This window comes from Cuculus canorus, chromosome 21 (assembly GCF_017976375.1).
Source record: "Cuculus canorus isolate bCucCan1 chromosome 21, bCucCan1.pri, whole genome shotgun sequence".
Lineage (NCBI taxonomy): Eukaryota > Metazoa > Chordata > Aves > Cuculiformes > Cuculidae > Cuculus > Cuculus canorus.
This window is the reverse complement of record NC_071421.1, coordinates 4,724,988-4,745,537: the sequence shown is the minus strand read 5'-3', so window position 1 is coordinate 4,745,537 and position 20,550 is coordinate 4,724,988. Positions and strand designations below refer to the sequence as shown.

Sequence of the window (20,550 nt, the reverse complement as noted above, 5' to 3'; positions counted from 1 at the left end):
TTCAAAAGTTTTATCAATTATAAACACATATCACAAATTTTACTTCCCAGTAAATCTGGCAATTGAACACAAAAACATAGACGAACTAAGTATACCCATAACCAAGCCCCAGCATCATGGCTTTGATTTGATATCTCAAGCAATGATTCAGGAAGTTAGAGCTACAAACGTGGCAGGTGTGCCTGTGGGTATGCGACGGACAGAAGATGTCAAGTCTCTTCTGCACTCCATCTTTTCATTATTCCTCCATCACCAGAGAAGTAGTCAAAACCAGAAAAAGGATGAACTAAATAAGTATACTACAATCACTTTAAAAAAAATGCATTATCCATGCAATGCTAGAGGCTTTCCCAAAGACATAAAAGGGGCAGAATGGAGCTCCTGAAAGAGAAATAACCTCATTTACCAGACCAGCAGACTAGGTCTCACATCTATGCCACCAAATTGCTGGACGAATCTGACTAAACAGTCAACTTGTATACCTCAATGAGCTTTTCTAGAAAGTGGAGATAACACAGCCATAGTCCCTGAACATGATAGTCTGCAGTGTACCCAATGATATTTGCACAAAAAGGGGTGTTAAATGCATTCTGGTCATTATTATGATCCTTAAAAATTTGAAGATTAGTTTAACAAACTCTACACTAATTTCTACAGAGGCATCAGTAGTTCTTGTTACCTTACACCTTTCAACAGCCCGTAAAAAAGGGAAAAAATGTCCATATTTTAGTGCTAACTGCTATCATCTGCAGCAAGAAATAGAAAGAAACAGCACATGCTAAAAATAAAAGAAGTTAAATAATCCTGCAAAAGGAAATACCCTGCTCCTCATACTATGATATGGAGATTTTGTAACTTAGTGAGAAACCAAGAGAGTGCTTTACATTTACAACCAGTACGTTTATATTTACAATTAGTACTTCCTCCAGATATCAAGCACCAGCAAGGCAATGAGTACATTTTGTGGCAAGGGAAAAAAACCCAAACAACTAAACCAAGCACCATGTGGCAAGGCCTCACTTGTAAGCTCTGCTTCCTTAGGACTTTCTGGCAACTCAGGCCCATGTTAGGGGCTCTCCCATGTATAACCTTCATAGCTGCAATTTAGACCACAGCAGGTTCAGAAGAAAGCAAAGGCCAAAAGCAAACATATTCAAGCTTTGGAAAAAGCAGCACAGTATGGTTCATAAGCTACAAAATGCTGCTAGGGAGAGACAAAAAGAGGCAGAATAAGATGACATATGACACTGAAGAGAGAAATTAGACAAAAGAAACAAAGATTTGAGAAGAAAAGAGAATTTTCTAACACTCCAACCTCACAGAAAGGGGTCTTGTCCTATGTACCTGCATCATTTGCACATGCCAGGACTTTACTTTGAGTGGCTGCAAAAAGACAAACCTATTCCAATTCTACAAGTGTTCAGAGGATTATCAGAGGTGGCTGCACATACAAGCAGAAATGGATGCAGCAGTGTTCACTGATAAGCTGGACTCAAGGAGAAGCTGATCCTGCACTGACGATGACAAACGTGGCTGTAAACAGCAGCAGAGCGAGATGCTGACACTCTGCTAACACAAGGTTACACTTCCCACTATGGAGCTACACGGCAAATTTTAATGGGCCAAGACCGACAGCTAGGGAAATGAGTGTCCGCTCTCTGCTGCAAAAATTATAGCCTTTCCCATCCCCCTCCAACTCATTCTCCACTGTCAGTACTATAACACAATGACCTCTTATTAGGGAGTATTTTTCAGTTTGGATAGTTTATTGTAAGGACACTGGATAACTCAAGGGATTAATGGCATGGAGGTGGAGTCCCTTATCTCCAGTGTGGTAGTACAAAACATCAGAAGTGAGTTGAAGGAAGAGCAATTAGGAGCGTGAAAGGAGTTTGTAGGGCTTCATTTGAAGGCTTCAGTAAGGCCATAAACCTTAGCAAGGTGTGCACCAAAGATCCAAAATGCAGGACACAATATGATGTGTCAGACTGCATCTGTTACAGGATCTTGCAGGATGCTCAAGTCCCCTTGCAAATAACTAGAAATCATTGCTTCTCCCAGATCCTGTTGAAAGCAGGATGCTATAGGAGTACAGAATACACCAAAGAGAGTGCCACTGAGCACAGAGCAGGAGGTACTTAGCACCTTGCAGGACACAGTGCCCATGAGAATCACAAATACAATACAAAACCAGTTTGAGTCTGTAATGACATCTGCTGATACGAAAGATGTTTTAATTCTATTGCTTCCTCATACATGTGCATAATACCACCAAGGCGTTCCACACAGGTCTCAGTCCTGTGAAGCACCGAATACTTTCAGGCACCAATTAAGTAAAAAAGAGTTAGGGGGTACAGAGCAGTTTGGTCACAGGACTCTTTTCTCCATCCTCTGGATTCTGGAACTTGTCTCCAACTGCCTAACACCAGCTCTGAAGTCAGCAATGATGTGCCTGCACACATGGCTTTCCCATACAGAGCCGTTTTTTGGATTCGTGCCACAGTTTGCTCTGGTGTTTCAGTAAACATTTTTATGACACAGTGCCATGGGCCTACAAGTCTGCTTTATGGACCAAGATCTACTGGATGCATTACACGGCAGCTCGCATGATCCCAGCTACAGAGAAGCCACAGTAGTGTGGTGGAAGTTAGGTCATCTGGCTCACAGAACTGAACTGCTCATTTAATGAGGCTTCTGCAGATACTCAGCTGGAAGCAATAACGACTCTTAAGCAAACGTGACAAAGACTGTGAGAGTTTAATATAAAAAAAACAATTCATGAAAAAACAAGGAGAAAACCTCCACCTTTCAAAGGGCTCCAGCTAGCTCACACGCAAGACTCACTATTGTGGGAGTAAACTTTATGTTCTTTAAATGCATGAATATTTTTATGTGGTAGCAATATACAACTGTACAGAAAGAAACATAACTGCTATGTGCTTCCTCTCAGCAATTCTTCAGTTGCACACACAGTAAGAAATTAGTTAAATCAAAGGTAATGTTAGAATCTGCCTTGAGGAAGAGAACAAATGGTTGACCAGCATAGGCTGTGATGCTCTGCTGCCTGCTGTGACCTTCCTAAGGGGGGAGGAACCCAACCTCCCAAAAAACAAACCACCAAATCCATCACAAAGCACACAGTGTCAATAACAGTTTCAGGTCATCTCACGTACAGATGTCTATGCAATTAAGGGACAGCACAGTGTTACTAGGCTAAAGAGATTTTCACTGCAGAGCCTAACAGAATTCACCAACAGTGTTTTCACTGGATGCGTTTTACTGACCCTTCACAGTTCACAGTCCTTACTCGCATCTCTCTGCTTTAAAAATCATCTCCTGGGTTCTCTATATAAATGTTACAAGGTAAAAATACTTCGATGTGGCCAGTGCTATACCATTACGGAAAGTACTTGAGTCTTCTCACTGCTAACAGCTTGTATTCACTATGATGACAAAATGAAAGCCAGAGAATAAACTGAAATAGAGATTTATATATTTAGGACAAAAACACGGACTAAGAATTTTGGCAAGGGTTTGACTGAGTTATAGGTGGCAAGAGGAAGGAAAAAAAAGAAAAAGAAAGCTGAAAAAAAAAAAATACACTACAGCTCCAGAGAGTGATGGCTTACTTCCCACTCTGTGTCACCATAAAAACAGAAAACAAAACAGGGTTCTCTTAGTTATCCCCGTATACAAAAAAAAAAAACAACCCAAAACAGAGCTCTCCAAAAGAGTTCTAGAGTGAAAACATTGGATGGCATGCACTGCCAGCTGCCAGGCACTTCTAAGCTCACTCTGAGAGCATGTGAATATCAAGACAGCTTGAATGCGGTCTCTGAGCAGCAGAGCGTTTTTTAATTAGACAATAGCACTAAGAATCTCAGTTTAAATTCTGCTGCACGGATCTTTCTTCAGACCCTTTACTAAATAAGCACTGATCAAAAGCATGCGTTGCATATGCTTAGGACAGGCAGCCCGTGCTCTAAGACAGCTTGGTGGCCTCGGTGACCCACGTCGAACTCCAGAAAGACAGAGGTTATAACTACAGGTCAGAACTTGGGAGGCCAAAACCAGACAGGCAACATAAGGCAGCGTACACCTTTTTCACAAAGGACCATGTCCTTAGAAAAGCAAACCAACAGATGCAAAATGATGCAGTAAAGAGGACAACTCATTTATATTATATTATCAACAAGAAATTATATGCTGCTTCTTGGAGAACTTACCAGTGGCTCCCTAGATGCCACATTCTCAGTCGCAGGGCTGGAGCCAGCCTGTAAAGCAAAAAGAACCATGAGGTTATATTGCCACCTGATGGACACCGTTAGAAATACTTGTCTGTTAAAACCGCTTTTCCCTTGAGCGGGATTTAGGTGGCCATACTCATTTCTGCTACCAGCAGAAGTTCCTCGATGGACTGGACACAAAAAGCTCAGAATGACAGAAAAAAAATAGTTCTAGAAGTCCCCATTTAAAATAACAGCATTCACAGAATCTGCAGCACAAAACCAGGACTCCTTCTGCTTAACTGTTGGTCGCAACACTTGTCGCACTGCGTGATGCAGACAGACATTTTCATGGCATAAGAAATGAGGATAACCTGAGGAGTACTTGACATCCACAAAGAATTCCACTATACTAAATGGAAGAAATGCTGCAGAAGCCCGAAGTACTGCTATTGGAGTGGATACAGAGGTACCTCACTGATTCCATGGTTCGCTTTCTACTCTTGAGAAGGACTTGAATTACGCACTGAGCTTCACTCATTTCTGTGACCCAGTAACACACCCTTTCTTATCTGCATTATTCATCTAAAGATTTCAAAACAACTATGATTTAACTAACCCTCACAAAATGGCAGGAATACCAGTATCATCCCTGTTTCCCCACACATCATTAAGAGATGTACTCTTAACGCAGATGCTGAACACCCTAACTTGCACATCAGGAAAGAGTGGCACACAGGAGGAAACAAATCTATTTGATTAAGGCAGGACGCCAAGCCAAAGACTGCACTGCAGTTTTGCTTGTATTCACTCACTTCTCGAGAATAAAACATTTTAGGACAGTCCCATGTTTTACAGAATTACTCTCTAGGCTTTTCTTCACTCCCCCAAATGGCTGTTTGATCTCCGTGTAATGTGCATGAATCAGCTCTCTCAAGTTTTACTATAAAATGAATATATCTTGGTCAACCACCTACTTTCAGATGATGTCAAGATGGTCTAAAGCATATTGCCCACATTATGTTTTTTTTTCTCTTAGGAGGGGTGACATACTGGTTTCCTCAATGGTAAGAACAAGGCAGTTTTATTAGTAATGAGGACAAGTTTTGAGGTTCAGTTAGAGAAAAGGAATCCTATTCATTCAGTATAAGGAAAGATAAAATGTTCAAGTGATAGCATCAGGGTCCTTAAGAGGCTTTTTGTCCTCCAACTTTATTCAATATACTGTGCCTTCAAAGTACCTAAAGATTTTTTTCCCATCTACAAAATACATAAAACATAGATAAAAGTGAATTTACCACAAGAGGGTGCCAGTAACTCAAATATACTGCAACTCAGCTACTTCCAGACATAAGAATCATGGACTGGTCTGCTTGGATTTTCTGTTCACAGATTATACCATCATCTTACTCTTGCCTTTCTTTTACTAACAAGGAACAGTAACAGAGAGACAGCATCTTTTCTTCTGTTTATTTTTTAGTAAAGTCATTGTTAAATGTCCAAGGAACCTGATTTCTAAACAAAACCAAGTATTTCTAAATCTCTGGTAGAAATGTTCATTGGCTTTTTAGAACACAATTCTGTCTATGTAAATTATTTCATCTGAGCTGCAACGCTTCCCCCTCCCCACAATGCTTGAGGCAATATATTAATTCAGGAAAATGAGAAAATTAAACTAAGAAAAACAGATAATAATCCAAAAGATATGTGACACTCCCTTTTCAGGATCTAAACTAACTAGATTTGTAATAGAAAACACAACATAAACATGTTAAGCAAGGCAGTGCTACTACTCATAGCCATATGTTGAATGCCTGATAATAAACAACATTCAGCCATGGTAGGAAGTAAATATTTTTTTTTAATTCTCTAAATGTTTGGTGTGCAAGAGGGACAACTTTTTACAGGCATTGATAAGTGTCAAAACTGCAAGGGTTCTGTAAGAGAAGTGGCACTTACATTCTGGTAGAATAAAGATATTTTCATCATTTTGCTTTATTCCTAAACTGTCCCCTTAAGAATTCATCTACTGTGCGTGTATTCTTCAGTTACACCCCTTCTGTCTGGCCAAAGCTGCAAGATTCTCTAAAACCCCTTCCAAGCCAACACTTCACAACATGAGGATTGTGCAGCCAGTATAAGACATATATGACGGTGAAGATATCGGTCACCAGCAGGCACTGACAGCCTGGGACAGACAGACCAGCCTTTCTGTCTCACACTATGTGGAGAAGGAGGGCAGCTAACATACAAGCAGAGCTGCTCTTGGTGTGTGCGTGGCAGGGGCACATGTCAGTGTAGCTGCCCTTCAGATGAACCTGAAGCAAGGCAGACCACCAGAGCTGCCCTTCAAATAAACTGCTACTAAGGAAGTCATGGCAAGCCAGAAGCCAGAAGGGGTGCAACTGTTTTGCTGTTCACAGAATCGTAGAATAGTTTGGGTTGGAAGGGACCTTAAAGATCATCCAGTTCCAACCCCCTGCCATGGACAGGGACACCTCCCACTGGATCAGGCTGCCCAAGGCCCATCCAACCTGGCCTGAAACACCTCCAGGGATGGAGCAGCCACAACTTTCCTGGGCAATCTGTTCCAGGGCCTCCCCACTCTCACGGCGAAGAAATTCTTCCTAATGTCCAGTCTAAATCTGCCCCTCTCCAGTTTATACCCATTGCCCCCAGTCCTATCACTCCAAGCCTTTGTAAACAGTTCCTCCCCAGCTTTCTTGTAGCCCCTTCAGGTATGAGAATCCAGCACTCCTGCATACAATGCAACTTAGGGACATGGTTTAGTGGGGAACTTGGCAGTGTTAGGTTTACAGTTGGACTCGATCTTAGACATCTTTTCCAACTTGAATGATTCTGTGATGCTGAGAATACAGCAGAGGAGCAGTCCATTGACTATTTTCACCCACAGTGGCTTCAGACTGCCAGCCTCCTTAGAGGAACGGACACAAATAGTCCTTGTGGAGAGAAGTTAACTTTGCAGCCTGGGTATTCTGCCTTACCTCAAATTCTTCGTGATTTAGACAGCAGCACAAGCATTAACTTCACTACATTCCTTACAGACAATGCCTGAAAACCTCTCCACCTTACACATGAGGTAAGAGTTACCATTCCCATTTGTCACTATAGAAACAGTGACAGTGTGACTTTCTTAATGTCCTTAATTTAAAAGCCCATGGCGTGCTCTGGCTACATTTATGATGCCCATTAAAAAGCAAGACTTTTTCAAACATCAAACCTTCATTTGAGGTAAAACAACACTAGATAAATGTTAACAAAAAAGAGTGCAACGGGAGAACACTATACCCAAACTCAAGAGAACTTCAGTGTTTCTCAGGCAACCACATTTGCCAATTAACCAGATTTCTTTCTCAGAAGCCTATAGCCAACAGCCTTGTGGGATGCCCAAATAGCTCATGGATCAGCCACGGGTTGTTTCAAGTTTCCTCATTCTGAAAGGATCCACCTGAAGCACAAGGAACGGATTGCAATGCCTGCACCTTGAACTACTACTGATAAAAGCCTGTGGCTGATGCAAAGCTGCTCAACGAGACTCCTGTGAGTTTGGTAACTTGGCCTTGCGCAACCTAGGAGGAGATTTGTGCTTGTTAGTTCGGGTATGAATTGTATGTAATTTATTTCTATTTCAGTTTAGTTCAACAATGTTCCCTACAAAGTCAGCCTTCTCAGTCCAAAATAAAAGGATCCACAGAGAGGTTCACACCGATTTGGTCAAATCCAGATAGATCTAAATGATTGCACATAAAAGTGTGCTAGTGGGAGATTTTGCTCTGTTTTCTTCCCTTTGCTGAAAGAGCCAGACCTCTCATCTCCCACAGCTGCAGGAGGATCCTCCATGGCCACCTAAAGGATTTTACAGAATTCCATTGGAATCACACACTCAGGAGCCTATGCATGGTACTGACGAGACGAGAGAGAGATGCCAGGAGGTCACAAAATCTGAGGCAGGAAGAGTTTGCAATGAAATACGAGTTACCTTGGATCATGAGCAAGCCAGTGCAAGTGACCAGAGCCCCACACTATACACAACCACCGCACACTTCCACTTCTCCTGCCAGCTCCTCGTTCATTTCAGACCCCAGTATAAAAACATTGTAAGCTTTGAGTATGTTTTCTGAGCATGCACTCAAGCCAGTGAACTTAGGCATGTGTCTCTTACCCTCTCCATCCAAGTTCTGACAATGCACACATCTATCACAACTTTGCCCTTCTACACTACTGGTTCGAGGACCCTTCTCCTTTGCAGCTGCAAGGCAGAAACACCACTGTGTCTGACTGGTGCTCCACCTCATTTCCAAGCCCAGCTATACACAAGTGGTGTCCTTTATCCCTGTTTGTGCCTTTTTTCTTTTCATTTTTCCTATTCAGGTGCTTTACCAAGTTTCCCACACACGCTTGCTGTCCCAGGACCTGGCCGAACAGATCTCCCAGCTGGAACTGCACCTGTCCGGTGGTGAAGCCTCGTGCCCATGTTCCCACCACACACGGCTGTGTGCCGGGCTATAAAGCAAATACTCCTTGGCTTGCCCACGGAGTGCCAAGAGGTACAGAGCTGCTGAGCAGAGCGTCTTGCCGCCCCCTGCATCATAGAATCATAGAATGCCAGTTTGGAAGAGACCTCAAGGATCATCTGGTTCAAGCTTTTTAGCCTATCTATAGTTTAAATGAGATGGCCCAGCAGCCCGTCTAGCTGAGCCTTAAGTGTCCAGTATAGAGGAAACCATCACTTCCCTGGGGAGAGTATTTAACTGTTTGCATGGAGAAAAACTCCTTTTGGGAATCCAACTGGAATCCGCCCAGGAGCAACTTACACCCACTACCCCCTGTCTTTCGCATGTGTGATTCCTTGTAAAGAGGGAGTCTCCATCCTCTTGGCAGACACCCTTTACCACAGAATCATAGAATCACTGGGTTGGAAAAGACCTCTTGGATCATCGAGTTCAACCATTCCTATCTGCCACTAAACCACGTCCTCATGTACTAGTACGTGGTGATAAAGTCTCCCCTGAGCCTTTTCCTCTCAAGGCTGAACAAACCTCATTCATTCTCTCACCCTTACTTCGTAGGGAAGCTTTCCCAGTCCTCTGATCATCCTAGTGCCCCTTCTCTGGCCCCTCTCCAGCCTGGCCACATCGTTGTTGTGCAGCAGGGACAAAAACTGAACACAGGACTCCAGGTGTGGCCCGACAAGCGGGGTGACGCCTTCTTCACCTCTGCTGCCCATCCCATCAGCTGCTGCAGCGCAGGGCTCACTCATGAGCCTCAGCTCACCAAGAACCCCCAAGCCCTTTTCCAGAGCCAGGTGGGACCGGGCCAGAGGGGCTCCCCTGAGGTGGGGGGCTGAGATGGGGCTCAAGGGGCGCACGAGGTCGAGACGGCGAATGCTGAGAGGGATGCTGAGAGGGATGCTGAGAGGGATGATGAGAGGGATGAGTGGGCACGCAGGGCTTAGAGGTTGTGCAGGGCTTAGGCAGCGTGTGTTAAGAAGGGGCTGAGGCGGTGCGGGCTGAGGCAGGGGATGAGAGGGGACTGAGGGGGTGCACGTTAAGGGGGGGGCTGAGGGGGGACTGAGCGGGTGCACGTTAAGGGGGGGAGGCTGAGGGGGGAGCTGAGGGGGTGCACGTTAAGGGGGGGGTCTGAGGTGGCGCGTGCTGATGGGGAGGCTGAGGGGGGAGCTGAGGGGGTGCGTGGGGCTGAGAGGGATCAGGCTGGGGATGAGGGGGCGCGCTGAGGCGGGGGACTGAGGCAGCGCGAGCTGAGGGGGGGGGGCTAAGGGGGCGCGCGGGGATGAGGCGGCGCGCGCTAATGGGGTGGACAGAGGGGGCGCGCGAGGCTGAGGGCACGCGCTGAGGTGGGGATGTTGGGCGGGGGGGGGGGGGGATACTGAGGGAGCGCGCGCCAGGGGAGGGGGGCGCGCGCTGACGGGGTTGAGGCTGGAGCTGAAGGAGCACGTGCTAAGAGGGGGGAGGGCCCTCGGGGGGCGCGAGCTAATTGGAGGGGCTAAAGTGGCGCGCGCTGAGGTTGGGGGGCGCTGAGGGGGTACATGGGGTTGAGGCGGCGCGCGCTAATGGGGGGCGGGAGCGCGCCAAAGCGGGGGAGCTGAGGAGGCGCGGGGGAGCTGAGGGGGTCCGGGCGGCCCCCTCGGTTGTCGCCGAGGCCTCGCGCCTGGGAATAGAGGAAAAGAAGCGGGGAGCGGAGCGGCCGCCGCCGCCGCCGCGCGCGCCCCCGCAGCCAGCGGGAGAGCGAGCGTGTGAGTGAACGTGTGCGGGGGGACGCTGCGATTGCAGCGGCCGCTGCCCTCGCCTCGCCCCCCGCCTCGGCTCGCGCCGCCGCCCCCCGGCCGAGCCCAGAGCGCCGGCCCCGCTCACCTGGCTGGGCTGCTCCGCTTGCTCCGAGGAGGCCATCTTGCCAGGCCCGCCTAATCCATGGCCGCGCGGTCGATGGGACGCCCCCCGCGCCGCTGCCGCAGGCGGAGCGAGTCGAGCGCCGAGCGCGTCGCTGCGATGGCGGCGCGGCCGTGCGTGGTGCGGCGGGGCCGGGGGCCGCGGCACGGGCTGGCCGCCTCCTGCCTGCGGGAGCTGCAGGACAAGGGTGAGGCACCGGCGGGGAGAGGCGGGCAGGGACACCGAAACGCGCCCTTAGGGCGTGCATCGGGAATCGGAATAGTTTGGGCCGGAAGGGACCTCAAAGCCCATCCAGTTCCACCACCTGCCATGGGCAGGGACACCTCCCACTGGATCAGGGGCTCCGAGGCCCATCCAGCCTGGCCTTGAACACCTCCAGGGATGGGGCAGCCACCACTGCTCTGGGCAACCTCTTCCAGGGCCTCACCACCTTCGTCGTGAAGAATTTCTTCCTGATGTCTAATCTAAATCTTCCCCTCTCATCCTATCACTCCATGCCCTTGTAAAAATGTTTATTTCTTGGAGGGAAAGTCCCAACTGTGAGAGCAGAGCTTCGTGGGGATGGACTAGGTCCCTCTCCCAAAACATTGTTTCTAGTGCTTTCTGTCAAAAACCGGCAGTGGTTTATGATTCCAGCAAGTGTTTTTTCTCTTCGGCAGCCCGCCGTGTTCTGGCTGTGGAGGAGGAGTTCATCACCTTAGTCGTGGAAGAGGACGGCACCATTGTGAACGATGACGATTACTTTTTGTGTTTGCCACCTAATACCAAGTTTGTGGTGTTGGTCAATAATGAGAAATGGCTCGGCAGCATCTTAGGTACTCTGTATGCAGAAGGGGCATTGGGAATGTGGTTGGTGAGATCGGGCTCTGTCAGATGGGTGAGGAATGACCTGTGAAACTGATGGTTCTCATGTCAGACAGAGGAACAGGCTGGCTCTCGGGCTCTGCGGATGAAGTGGACAGTGCTGTGGAGAGGTGGAAGCAGCTGGCCAGGCAGCTGAAGGATGACATGTCTAATATCATCTTGATGTCTGAAGAAGACCTCCAGGTACAGTGGGGAAGTCTCTAACTACTGTCCTTGGCTCTGCCCACCATCCACTTCTCTCAGTAGATAGCAGAGAACAGAATAAGTAAACAAGATCTCAAGCTTAATTCACCTGCTATTGTTTGGCTGTGGTGCAACAGTCACAATTCTCCTTGAGAGGAAACACTTTAAAGTGTTTGAGGAGGGTGCTCTTAGTCACTGTTTGTCCCTCACAGCGAGTCTCCAGTTACAGTGGAAGGTCAAAACGTCAAGATTTGGTCAAATGCAACCGAGGTGGACCCCTTCCTTTAAAACCAGCCACCCGTGTCATGCCTAAAGGGGAGGCTGGGCAGCGAGCTGAATCTGTCTGCTCAGGGCTGGGAGCACAGCTCTCAGTTTGCAGGGCTGACTGATTTGAGTGTCTGACTGCTTAACACCTTGTGTGTGGTGAGGCATGGTGGAAACTGCCTCTTCTTGTCCTCCTGCAATGTGCAGCCTCCCAAGTGCCGGGCTGTTGGCTTTGCTTTGGGTAGTCCCATGCACTCTTTAAGAAGAGGTACTTTGATTGCCAGAAATTGTCAGGATTTCTATTAAAAATGCACAGCGTTCCACACCTTCCTGGCTGCCTTTTGGTTTCTGGCAAAAAACGCTGGCTGGTGGAGTGCCACTACAGCCTCTCATAATGAGGTTGACTCGCTATGATTAGAAACTTTATGAAACTGAGTTTTGTGAAGCTGACAATTCTGGCACTTGGGAGGCTTATTTGTACCATCTTCAGTCTAACGGAATGAGTTATTCCGTCAGTCCCTGTGACAAAAGCACTCTTTTTTTAAGGTGCTTATTGATGTACCGTGCTCAGACCTGGCAGAAGAACTTGGCCACAGTCAAACCAGAACCCAGGTGTTGCAAGACACCCTGCAGCATGTTCTGGACAGACGGGAAGAAGAACGCCAGTCAAGACAGGTTTTGGGACTCTACCTACAGGCCTTGCAAAATGAAACCACGTTCAAAAGCAAAGTAACAGGTAAGGAACATTAGGATTCTGGAGAAGGGGCTTTTCTGAAATGCCTAAAATAGATGAATGGAACAAATAAGGCAGAGTGAAGGCCTGGAGTGAGTCACTTGTTTAGCAGCTGTTAATGTGATTGATGTAGTAGATGGTATAGCGTAAGAATCCTCTGCCTGGGTGAGACAGAGGGTGCTCTTGCTGCTGTGTCACATTCCTCAAAAGGTCTGAAAGCAGAACACTGGGAGACAAATCATGTAGTCATCCTAAACAGTTGGATTTCTTAATTTAGAGGCAGCATCTAGATAGAATGTGTATTTTATTAATCTCAAAGTCATCAAAGCAGCCCAGGCCACTTTTCCTCTCCCATTTGTCATGGGCTGTAATGGTTCTGCCACTTTTCAGAATCTGAGACTGCACCAAGAAAGGAGATGGATGTGGTTGACACCGGTACCAGCAGTTTGGGCACTTCAGCTGAAACAGCGCTCAGTGACCACATCCTCGGTGTTCTGAAAGAGAAACCGGCTCCAGAGCTCTGCTTGGACAGTCGGGATCTAGAGGTCAGTGAGAGTGACATAACCATATTCTGAAGAGAGCGGTTATAGGGGAAGCTGGAGGCTCTAATGTATTGACCCTGATATCTCAGTCTCAAAGTGGTGAGATTTAATGTGTTTCTTTTCCTCAGTAATGCTCCTGCTTGGAGCTCCTCTAACAGCCAGCTGACACTGTTCCAGGTACTCTGGCCTATCCTCTGAAAAGCCACAGAATTATTTTGGTTTTGATCTCTACCAAATCATAGTCAGCCAGTGCTTCAGCTGTTTTACCAGCAAGGATTTTTTGTAGGCACATACATCTAGATCTTTATCTTTTATACATCCCAAACCAAACTAAAAGTGTCCTTATTTTGGAAGTCCCTGTAAATAAACCCATAGATTGGAAAGGAAAGCCCAGGTAAACTTTAACTATTAGAAAATGTGTTTTTCTAAATCTGTGAACTTGCTCCTCTTGCTTTTCCCTGTTCTAGAAATTAAGTAACTGCTTTCTGTTCCTTCCAACACCTGCATGACTTCAAGCCCTAAGTGCTGGTAGAATATTGAAAATACACTTTCCCATGGGATAGGTGATGAAAGCTGGGAACACCTTCAATACCAAACTGTCAGTTCTAAACAGGTGTCTCCTTACTGCTGTTCATAATGTGGGCAGCGGGGGCAGTGGTAGAGCAGCACCAGGAGAAAGGACTGAGAAATCTCTCTTGTTACAGCTGGTCCTGAAAGAGAACCCCTACGCCCTGGCCTCTGCTCTGAGACGGGATGTGCAGGAAGTAAAAGCTCTGCAGCACGCCTGTGATCATGAGATATCCAAGCGTCAACAACAAGTGCAGATTTTGCATTCCCTAAGGAGCGTGTCAAAGGGCAAGAAATCGCTGCCCTGCGGAGACTGGGTTAGTTCAAAACGCAAAAAATAAAGGCTGTAGTGCTGCTTGCAATTGATGGAGTTTTTTGCATTAGAATCAATACAAGCCAAGATCTGTGCCGGGAGCCATAGTTTGCTGGCCACGCTGTGGTCTGGCTACAGACAACTAAAATCTGGATGTTGTGCTGAGGCTTAAACTCTTCTGATGGTTCCAATCACGTGTAACCAAAGAGATTTGGGCATTTTGCAGAATACTAGAACAATGTTTTTGCTAAACACAGCACGTAAGGGGTTCAGCTTTGAATACCTGGTTGGGAGCCAGAAGCTTCTGTCTGATAATGAAGCGATGTGGTTTCTGAAGCCCCAGGCCGTTTGCTTACTTTGTGCTGCACCATTTTCAAAGTAAAGGATGGAAGACCTCCTGGAAGACACTTTGAGGCACAGTTACTAGAAAGAAATGAACAAGAAACACTTGGAGGATTGCTCACTGAACATAGAGTGCTCATTCTTCCGTAGGCTTTGTTGGGATTTGGCCTAGTTAAGCTGTCATTGTGCAGTTTTTCCAGCTGCTGTCTGGCTTTCAGCTCCAGCCTGGGATCCAGGAATTTGAATTCTCATGCTAATTTCATCAGTTAAAGGAAATACAAAGTCCTTGAACTTCTGTGGTTTTTCTGCAAGGAACTCCTGCCTCTTGGGTGCAGTGTAAGCTTTTACTTGTAAAACACAGCAAAGGTGGAAATACTTGCTTCATAAGGCTGTGGGGCAGAAGACTGGTCCTTGGCCATCTGTATTGCTCTCCTCATCATTACTGTAGTATCACAGTGCCTTCGTATTAACTACCTGGCTTATTTTTGGAGTGTTTTTTTCTAATATTAAAACCTTTTTACCTTACTGCTGGACTTGTTTTGATATTCCTACCAGTTATTATTAAAAGATCATGCTGATAAGCATTACCTTAAGGACAGAAGAAGAAATTAAATACAGAAGTACTCTGAATTTAACCTGTCTGAAATGTTTAGGTAGGACGCACGTTCAATGCTGCACATAATCCTGTGATTTCTATTAAAAATTCTTTTTAGTAGTCAATCTGATGTATTGCTTCTTGGATCTCTTTGCAGTTGTGCAGTCAAAGATGAAAATGCTAAAACATCTCCATCAATGACATTTTTAAACCTAACACTACAATTATCAACTGATTTTTTTTAGTGTAGATTTCAGTACAGCTCTTCACATCGTATTTTCACAGTTGATTCTTAGCTAGAATTTCCTGTTGGTGATCACAAAGAGCTGCTGCCAGATCTAATGTTTCCACAGCAAATAATCAGAAGCTTTTCAGTAAACAATCTTTGGCCATCGGCCAGCACCCTCTGCATACCAGCACATGCATGCTTGTGGGGAGAACTAACAGGAGATTTTAGCTGAGGACAACAGACAACATCAGAGGTAACACACTTCGAGACATGATATTTATTTTCCTGACATGCTTAATGACCTCAAAATAAATCAGGTAAGCTGTGCAATAAACATTGGCTAGGCTTTCCTCTTGAAAGCGAGCTACTGTGATATCAAAATGCTCAATGCTTCTAAAGGCCTAGGAGTCCTGTGACATAAACATAGAAACGTGGAATAGTTTGGGTTGGAAGGGACCTTAAAGCCCATCCAGTTCCACGCCCCTGCCATGGGCAGGGACACCTCCCACTGGCTCAGGCTGCCCAAGGCCCATCCAACCTGGCCGGGAACACCTCCAGGGATGGGGCAGCCACAGCTTCCCTGGGCAACCTGGGCCAGTGTCTCATCATTCTCATCCTGACGAAATTCCTCCTTATGTCCAGTCTAAATCTGCCCCTCTCCAGTTTATACCCATTGCCCCCAGTCCTATCCCCACAAGCCTTTGTAAACAGCCCCTCTCCAGCTTTCTTGTAGCCCCTTCAGGTACTGGAAGGTCGCTCTAAGGTATCCTCGGAGCCTTTTCTCCTCCAGGCTGAACAACCCCAATTCTCTCAGCTTGTCATCAGTTTTCTACTTGAGAAAGGAATAGGATAAACAATAGAAGCGAATCAAACACAACTGCACGTTATTTGTTTTCATCCTGCTCCCCATCCCACTGGGCGAGGGGGGAGGTGAGGGACCAGCTGTGTGGTGCTTAGCTGCCAGCTGGGGTTAAACCACAGCAGGCTTCTTATTTCACTTGGTTATATCTATCTCACACCTTATGTCTTCAAATCTGCTGCTTTTGAATCAACGGCATTCAGTCAGTCTCTGTCAGCCCAGCAGAGGGTGATGCTGACAGGTTTCTGACCACCACTCTGGAGCTATGGCACTGCAGGGAAATTAAAAACGCAGCGTACTGAGAGTGAAGAGTGTACAACAGCAGCGGCACAGGTGAAAAATGACACAAAACATGTTTTAATTGTCAAGACAACAAATGAGATATGGCTATTAAACAAAAATGAACTACTCAAAAAACCTGAGCAAAAGTATCAAAAATAGAAGCAAGGAGGAAGTCAAACAATTACTGGAGAAACTAAGTAGCAGCATGAAAGGAGTTGCACATACTGAGTGCCATGCTCAGTGAGAATGTTCTGCTTTAAACTCTTTATTTAAAGGATTTCCTTTTTAATAACAGTAAGATAACTTTTTGTGAGCGATTAAGGCATTTTGGCTGCAAGCTTTACTGAATCCTGACAGACCTTTCAGTTTTGAACCAATAAAATCCAACTAACAATGTTCATCTATAGACCTGAAGATCCTTTACTGTTCCTGACCTGCAAGAGGAATCTCTAACTTGGGTTCCTTGAGGATAATAAGAGAAAATGGCATTACTTGACAGGCGAATCATGCCATGTTGGAATCCTCACTCTCAGTCACAGCTGCTTCTTCTTCCCTGTGCATTCTCCCTCCCTTTGAGGCACTGGACTTCTTCTTCTTCTCCTTTTGCTCCATGTTACTCGATGCAAGCTCTTCACTCTTCTGGGTGATGTACTTTAGCTGAGAACAATGATTGATCAGTCAGCTACTGAGGAACTCCATTCATTCATTAGAAATTAGAGAGAAATGTTTTAAGAGAAATTAAGAAGGCAAGTTCTTATTATAAAAAAGACAGACACTCCCAAAAGGCTGACAAACATCACTAGTGTTAATCCTTCCAGGAAGCCCTCAGTCTAAGCTGGATGTCCTGACACGGATAGGATTTTTAAATGGGTGTTCATCCAGCTCCAGAACCAAGACGGCCACATCAGCAGTTGCTCTCAGGCTGTAGTTTGCCGAGATACAATCTGAGCACAGAAACGTTGCAGGATTCCTCTGCACCCACTTGACATAAGTTGCACGTGATAGTTAAGAACACAAAATTCAGCTCCAGCACTTACTGTGCCTTCTCAGGCAAGTTCGTGCTGCGTATTTTAAATCACAGATGGAAGGAAAAAAATCCCCTCACATAAAATCAAAAGTATTATTGGAAGTATTTATTCTTCATGGAAGCACTTCAAGGAATGTCTTAACACGTCAGTGAGTTTAAGTCCACTAAACACAACAGATCAGCACATCAGAGAATAATGTGAATCACCCCTGTAATAATGCCAGGAGACTCAACCGCAAGGTGGACTCAAGCTATTCCAGACCTTAGGCTAAAACAAAGAAACACAACATCAGGAAGAAAATAAGTGATTTGCTTCTGAGATTGACAAAGCTGGAATGTGTCCATTATTGCACTTTTGTACCTGAAACCTCAGCAGCCCTGTTCCAAGCAGAACTCTGCTGCGTGAGTTGCAATCAGACCTACGTTCCCACAGAGGCAGAGTGCATGGAGCAAAGTAAGATGGAAATTAAGAAAATCACTGTATTGTGCCCATCCACCACCAAAGGGCCAGGGAAATCGCTTAATCATCAGTTGCTTCCTCCTCTATAGACCTCATTCAAATGCTCTTAGGAACCAGCCAACTGGTTTAAGAATGCTGTGAGACAGAAAATACAGTGAATCTCACCAAAGAATTGCTCCTTCTAGCCAAAAGCTTCACATCTTCTGTAGTGATTGTGCTTCGTTTGGCATGCCTGCATAAAATTAAAAAACACTCCTTAATGTGTTTGCCAGGATTGGTTGTAAGAGGCTACAGAGTATCTAATTCAGAACAGTAACTAAAAGGGCTCAACAGGGACCTGGTAAATCAAATGTGCCTGTCTTCTGCAGCTACAATACACAAAAACCTTCTTACAAGTGTGCATTTGTAGAAAAAGCATAGAATTCCCACAGTTCCTGTGTAAAAAATCATAGAATTGAGCACCCAGAACTTCAGGCCCGGCTGTTCTGTTCCCTCTTACTTGTCAGGAGGACACCGTGTTAATCTTTGACTCCTTAAAACGTTCTCTTACCTCCTTATAGCAGATGAGATGCAGGCAGGCTAGTGAGCATCTGTCACTCCCAAACCATCCAATGCCGCTTGTGTCAACGCATTTGATAACTATATACAGTCATGAATTTAAACAATCACTTGGGGCATATAAATGAACTTCCAAGATCAGGAAGAACCTGTAGCGGAATATCTATTTCCTAATTTCATAGCCATTATTTAGCAATTATTAGCAACGTGATCCAGTGGGAGGTGTCCCTCCCATGGCAGGGGTTGGAAGTGGATGGGCTTTGAGGTCCCTTCCAACTCCAACTATCCTATGATTCTGTTTAACCAGCCAATAGAACCCTTCAAAACTTGAGTTACAAGACGTATTTTAAAGATAATTGGAGCTGAATAAGAAAGAACGCCTTTGTAACAATCAGGTGTTCTAGTACCCACCTTGCAAACATTTCGAGGTCTCTTGCAAAAGTTTCTGGAGAAAACAAAAGACGCCACATCTGTTACAGGACTGATAAGCAGATACAAAACACGCTTTAAGCTGTGACAGAGGGGGAACTGTGGGCTATCCTGGCGAGTTATGGGAAGCCACTACAAAACGTTATTACTGACACAATTCGTTATTATGTGTACTCTGTTGTACAAACAGGTGGCCCACACGTTATTTCTACAGCGGTTTAAATACTTTTTCCTAGTGTGACAAACAGAACCACTATTTCTTGTACTTTTAAAGCTGTAACACAAGAAACAATGCATCAGCATTTAGATTAGATATTAGGAAGAAATCCTTCACAATGAGGGTGGGGAGGCCCAGGTTGCCCAGAGCAGAGGTGGCTGCCCCATCCCTGGAGAGGATTCAAAGCCAGGTTGGATGGGCCTTGGAGCCCCTGATCCAGTGGAAGGTGTCCCTGTCCATGGCAGGGGTGGAACTGGATGGGCTTTGAGGTCCCTTCCAACCCAAATCACTCTGTAAGTACAGCTCCTTCCCTGGCACAGCTTTGGGTTTGGAAAGTGATGAATTCCCTCCAGGAAAGCTGGGGAGAAACTCTGGATCAGGGAGTGCAGGGAGAGGACGAGGAAAATGGTCTGAAGCTGAAAGAGGGGAGATTGAGATGAGGTCTTAGGGAGAAATGTTTTCCCGTGAGGATGGGGAGGCCCTGGCCCAGGTTGCCCAGGGAAGCTGTGGCTGCCCCATCCCTGGAGGGGTTCCAGGCCAGGTTGGATGGGCCTTGGAGCCCCTGAGCCAGCGGGAGGTGTCCCTGCCCATGGCAGGGGGTTGGAACTGGGCGGGCTTTGAGGTCCCTCCAACCCAAACCATTCCGTGACTCCACGACACCGAGCTCCGCCGCTGTTCCTGTCACCGCAGGGTCTCTCCGGCGGCTGTTGGGAGCCGGTCTCACCCAGAGCGAGCCGTACCGCACTGCCGGAAGGTGAGCTCCGCGATAGCCGCCAGGCTCTGCTTGCTGAACTGCACCGCCTTGTCCTCCGCCACCTCCTGGCACAGCCCGCACACGGCGTAGTGCACGGCGGCCCTCAGCCTCTGCGGGGACAGGCGGGGTCGGGGCTCTGCGGCCGCTCACAGAGCCCCGGGGGGACGCGAGGAGGGACGAGGAAGGGCGGCGGTACCTGGGCGAGCAGCGCCCGCTCCTCGCTCTCCGCCGCCGCCATGGCCACAGACACCGCGCTTCCCGCGCTGCGAGGCGGGGCTCGATGGACCGCCCGGAATGGATAACCCGGAATGGATCTGTCCGGAACAGACCGCCCGGAATAGATCGCCTGGCATAGATCTGCCCGGAATGGATCGCCCGGAATGGACCGCCCCCCCGGACAGAATGGACCCGACCGGAACAGCCCCACTCCCCCCGCCCCGGCCTAAATGGACCCGTCCCGAATGGACCCGCCCCCCCCCCGCCCAGCTCTAAAATGACTCGGCCCCCTCCGGCCCGACAGGACTGTCCCGAGGGTGGGGAGTCCCCGGGCTGCCCAGAGCAGTGGGGGCTGCCCCATCCCTGCAGGGCTTCCAGGCCAGGTTGGATGGGGCTCGGAGCCCCTGATCCAGTGGGAGGTGTCCCTGCCCATGGCAGGCGGTGGAACTGGATGGGCTTTGA

The 20,550-nt window shown here is 47.0% G+C and overlaps 3 protein-coding genes across 3 annotated transcripts in view; 1 reads left to right on the top strand and 2 right to left on the bottom strand.

The window, feature by feature from the left end:
* The window catches only part of PEX14 (peroxisomal biogenesis factor 14), an 80,736-nt gene extending 70,033 nt beyond the window's left edge, over nt 1-10,703 (bottom strand). The window contains exons 1-2 of the mRNA XM_054085636.1: nt 10,619-10,703; nt 4,227-4,274 (exon numbers count right to left, since the gene is read on the bottom strand). Of these exons, the coding sequence (XP_053941611.1) occupies nt 4,227-4,274; nt 10,619-10,654 (84 nt within the window). The 5' untranslated portion in view covers nt 10,655-10,703. The remainder of the gene's footprint in view (nt 1-4,226; nt 4,275-10,618) is intronic.
* Nucleotides 10,676-17,079, top strand: DFFA (DNA fragmentation factor subunit alpha). The gene is made up of 6 exons (XM_054085635.1): nt 10,676-10,841; nt 11,314-11,469; nt 11,571-11,701; nt 12,512-12,701; nt 13,089-13,243; nt 13,945-17,079. The coding sequence occupies exons 1-6, from the start codon at nt 10,676-10,678 to the stop codon at nt 14,146-14,148; spliced, it is 1,002 nt and encodes a 333-aa protein (XP_053941610.1). The 3' UTR covers nt 14,149-17,079.
* Nucleotides 16,932-20,261, bottom strand: CENPS (centromere protein S). Its single transcript, XM_009562349.2, has 5 exons — nt 20,069-20,261; nt 19,859-19,982; nt 18,884-18,917; nt 18,080-18,146; nt 16,932-17,084 (listed from the first exon to the last, which is right to left on the bottom strand). The coding sequence occupies exons 1-5, from the start codon at nt 20,108-20,110 to the stop codon at nt 16,932-16,934; spliced, it is 420 nt and encodes a 139-aa protein (XP_009560644.1). The 5' UTR covers nt 20,111-20,261.
* Nucleotides 20,262-20,550: the final 289 nt, after the last annotated feature.